Raw genomic sequence first — 5,000 nt, 5'->3', positions numbered from 1 at the left:
TCCCACATCAGTGTCAATGCCAAAATCAGAGAAGATGCTTAGGTCCACAATGGAAATCTATACTATGTATGCGTGTGTGTGTGTGTTTGATGTATCAGATACAAGCATGTCAGATACTATGAATACTGTACCAGTAAGTAGAGCAGAGGTGTGTATGTGTCTGTGTATGTGTCTGCGTGCATGCATGCATGTGTGTGTGTGTGTGTGTGTGTGTGTGTGTGTGTGTGTCTGTGTGCGCCTCAGAGGGCATGGATGTCAGTTTGATTCTCTGTGAACGTCCCTCTGCGGAATGTCTCATTAATACTGTAAAATCACACACACACACACACACACACACACACACACACACACACGCACAGCTGTGTTCTTACCGTTGTCGTTTTCCTGGTCCTCTCGTCCCTCCTGCTCAGTGTCTGTCAGAGACAGGACTGAGTTTGCTCTGCTCGACACATGAGAACTATGCTCTGACTTCACTTCCTGCATCCAGAGACGCAAGGCGTGGTCAGGGGAAGCCCCGCCCTCTGACTCTGGGTCCGAGGCCATACCCATACAAGGATCTCCAGGGTACGCTAGCTCCTGATTGGCTGCATGGAGTTCTGTTTGGAAGTCTGGAAAAACCTTTGGAGATGATTCTGAGAGAGAGAAAGAGAGAGGGAGGGAGAGAGAGAGAGTAATACAGATATTTCAGAACTTGAAACTATTTAGATGAAAAGATTTAGAACTGTGAAAAAATATTTTTAAAGAGGGATTTGATTTACACATAAATTCACTATCAGACCAAACAGACTGACAAACATCTCAAACGTGCAAATTTAATAACAGTCCAGTCCATTCATCTGGATACAGTTCTTAATGAGTGTGTATGCGTGTGTGTGTGTACATATATGTGTGTGTGCATGTGTCTGTGTGTGTATATATGTGTGTATGCATGTATATATGCGGGGCCGTTTAGGGTGAAATCAGTGAAACACTTGCACACATGCACATTACTTGCACATACCAATGAAACACTTACACATACCTATGAAACACTTGCACATACCAATGAAACACTTGCACATATCTATGAAACACTTACACATACCAATGAAACACTTACACATACCAATGAAACACTTACACATACCAATGAAACTATAATGTACTACTTACATTTGCGTATGATAACTTACACTTACACACACACACACACACACACACACACACACACACACACTCATTCACTGGTGTGTAAACAGAGTTTAACTAGGCTTGTGTGTATGTGTGTAGCGGCGTGTAACAGGAAGGCAGATATTTAACGTGTGTACAACACGCTCGTAATAATAAGGTGTAGAGCAGACTGACGTTTGTTTAAGTGTAAACTATATGAGCTTATGGTATAAGAACTCCTGATCAGTTATGGAAAAATGAAAATTAATTTAAGATTGCAATGATCGAACATAAATACTGTTAGAAATAATACGATTATGTGCTCCGTTATCTTAGTAAATATTCAGAAGGAATGTCAGTGATATCGTGAGTGTATTCTAATAAATAAGGAATATTTTCTCACACACTGTCGGCCGATTGGAGGATATTGAGAAGCTAACATGTAGCCTCATGATATGACATAGCCATGTCGTTACCAGCAGGTCTACAGGCTTCATATCGTATAATCTCATCACTTCTAATTCAGTTAACGCTGGAACGTTTGAACGTTAAATATCCAAACATAGTTCTCGTTAGCTACACTGGGAGTGTTTTCAAAAATTTGCTTAAAATTCTCATGTGATAATGAAGTGTTTTCTAGTGGTGGGAGACCGATGTTGTCTGTGTCACATCCATAGATCAATTCCAAAAAGATAAATGCTTCCGTGCTAATAAAATCCCAGATCCAAACACAGAGTAATATGAGCCCATGTTACAGTGGACCATGGGCACGATCGACAGCGATATTATGAGTTCTTCAAAATGTTGGTGGAACTGCAAGAATATTCCTTCCTTAGTGTCTTTGATCTTCAAACTGTCCTATAATCAGAATTAGAGGCTGACATGACGATGTTCTTCTTTATTTAGAGACCTCTCTTCACCTTGTATTGATGAGCATGCGGTACACATGTTAAATATCTGCCTTCCTCTTACAATGAAATGACTTCCGGGCGCACTGAAAACTGTTTACTCACACGCTGCTACACACATACACACAAGCCTAGTTAAACTCTGTTTACACACCAGTGAATGAATGTGTGTGTGTGTGTATGGCAGTGTAAGTTATCATACGCAAATGTAAGTAGTAGATTATTTATGTGCAAGTGTTTCATATTTATGTGTTTCATAGGTATGTGTAAGTAGTGTGTGTGTGTGGGTGTGTGTTTCACCGATTTCACCTTAAACAGCCCCTTACATCCTCCCATCATAACTATGATTGGACTCCTGCCTCTGTAGTGACCCTCCCAAGTTTGGTTTCCATGACAACCGGGATTTTGCTGTAATCATCAGGGTACTAATTACCTACATCATACTTCTCTGTCTATACACACATACGCACACACAGACACACATATGCCTGCATACACACACACGCGCGCGCATACACACACACATACAAACACACATACGCACACACACACACAAACACACAGACACACACACAGACACACATGCATATACACACACATACAAACACATATACGCGCACACACATACATGCGTGTGCGCACACACACACACACACGCACATGTATATACACACACACACAAACACATAAGCGCACACACACACACACACACACACACACACACACACACGGCTCTCCTAATATCTTTCAATCAAAACTTGACCCAGTGTTTCTGTGTCTAACCCATATAAACACACACACTCACTCTCTCTCTCTCTCTCTCTCTGTCTGTCTCTCTCTCTGAGCAAATGACTAGTTCATCTTCTGCAGTTTCCGTGGTAACTGGAAAAGAATGTTTTGTTCATCATGTAACATTTAAATAAACTGAAACAGAAAGACAATTTCTGGTACATACACACACACACACACACACACACACACACTCACACACGCACACACACACGCGTACACACACAGATGTGTACTTGCACCGCTGTGTTTAAGAGGCTCAGTAGCTAAGGAGTGTGTGATCCAGGGCTGTGTGTCCTATCCCACTACCAGGCGCCCCTTCCATCCACAGACTGCTGATATAAACAACAACAACAATAACAACAACATTTAGCGAGCAGCAGTTGTGTGGGCGAAACACACCGTGGTAACGGTCAGACTCGTTCCAGCCAACACACTGACTGGTAATGATGTAGGAACACACTGTTTAACCCCTGCATAGCCACAGCCCTGACCGGAGCCTCTGGACTGCTGATCCTGGCCCAGCATAGCCAGTCCTGGAGTGTTCCAGAGCAGTAGTGGGGGTCACAGGACAGCAGTTGGCTTGCAGGACTGCTGATGGGAAGTCCGACATTACCACAGCACTGGGTGGAATTTTGAAAATACCACAGCGCTAGACAGAATGCCGACATTACTATTGCGCAGGATAGATGTAATCCTGACATTACCAGAGTGCCGGATGGTTAATTTAGCTGTGATAGTGGTTAATGTGTTTTCACAGGACCAGCTGTAGCTGTGATAGTGGTTAATGCGTTTTCACAGGACTGGCTGTAGCTGTGTTAGTGGTTAATGCGTTTTCACAAAGACAGGCTGTAGCTGTGTTAGTGGTTAATGCGTTTTCACATAGACAGGCTGTAGCTGTGTTAGTGGTTAATGCGTTTTCACATAGACAGGCTGTAGCTATGTTAGTGGTTAATGCGTTTTCACATAGACAGGCTGTAGCTGTGTTAGTGGTTAATGCGTTTTCACAGGACTGGCTGTAGCTGTGTTAGTGGTTAATGCGTTTTCACAAAGACAGGCTGTAGCTGTGTTAGTGGTTAATGCGTTTTCACATAGACAGGCTGTAGCTGTGTTAGTGGTTAATGCGTTTTCACATAGACAGGCTGTAGCTATGTTAGTGGTTAATGCGTTTTCACATAGACAGGCTGTAGCTGTGATAGTGGTTAATGCGTTTTCACAGGACTGGCTGTAGCTGTGTTAGTGGTTAATGCGTTTTCACAAAGACAGGCTGTAGCTGTGATAGTGGTTAATGCGTTTTCACAGGACTGGCTGTAGCTGTGTTAGTGGTTAATGCGTTTTCACAAAGACAGGCTGTAGCTGTGTTAGTGGTTAATGCGTTTTCACATAGACAGGCTGTAGCTGTGTTAGTGGTTAATGCGTTTTCACATAGACAGGCTGTAGCTATGTTAGTGGTTAATGCGTTTTCACATAGACAGGCTGTAGCTGTGTTAGTGGTTAATGCGTTTTCACAAAGACAGGCTGTAGCTGTGATAGTGGTTAATGCGTTTTCACAAAGACAGGCTGTAGCTGTGTTAGTGGTTAATGCGTTTTCACAGGACCGGCTGTAGCTGTGTTAGTGGTTAATGCGTTTTCACAAAGACAGGCTGTAGCTGTGATAGTGGTTAATGCGTTTTCACAGGACCGACTGTAGCTGTGTTAGTGGTTAATGTGTTTTTATAAAGACAGGCCATAGCTGTGTTAGTGGTTAATGTGTTTTCACATAGACAGGCTGTAGCTGTGTTAGTGGTTAATGTGTTTTTACAGGACCGGCTGTAGCTGTGATAGTGGGACAGCTGGACCCAGCTGGATGTGTCTCAGCTCACCTGAATGTCAATTTCTCCCTGTAGCTTTAGAATCACACACCCAAACACTGCTGACACCCAAACACTCTGCAGCCCTGTGTGCTAATGAGAGAAAGTCTGCATGATCAGCGATCAACATGGACACACGCACACACATACACACACAAACACTTACCTTTCTGAGTTTGTTCACTGGGTTTTCTGCGCACTTTGTGGCTGTTGTAGGTGAATCGGCGGTCAGGTTCGTAGTCGGTGTGTGTGCGCGAGTGTGTGTCTCTGTAATGCTTGTGACGAAGGTCTGTCCCCTCATCTT

The 5,000-nt window shown here is 43.2% G+C and overlaps 1 protein-coding gene across 2 annotated transcripts in view; it reads right to left on the bottom strand.

Annotated features, from left to right (window-relative positions):
• Positions 1 to 5,000, bottom strand: part of tenm1 (teneurin transmembrane protein 1) — a 135,672-nt gene that overhangs the window by 100,370 nt on the left and 30,302 nt on the right. For both annotated transcript variants that reach the window (XM_081719526.1, XM_035527484.2), the window contains exons 2-3: positions 4,863 to 5,000; positions 372 to 632 (exon numbers count right to left, since the gene is read on the bottom strand). The exon at positions 4,863 to 5,000 is cut by the window's right edge and continues 213 nt beyond it. In XM_081719526.1, coding sequence (XP_081575652.1) covers positions 372 to 632; positions 4,863 to 5,000 — 399 coding nt within the window. The remainder of the gene's footprint in view (positions 1 to 371; positions 633 to 4,862) is intronic.

The sequence above is a fragment of the Electrophorus electricus genome, chromosome 8 (genome assembly GCF_041902795.1).
Source record: "Electrophorus electricus isolate QZ-2024a chromosome 8, ASM4190279v1, whole genome shotgun sequence".
Taxonomy (NCBI): domain Eukaryota; kingdom Metazoa; phylum Chordata; class Actinopteri; order Gymnotiformes; family Gymnotidae; genus Electrophorus; species Electrophorus electricus.
Note: the sequence above shows the minus strand (reverse complement) of the source record. Positions and strands in the feature narration are given on the sequence as shown.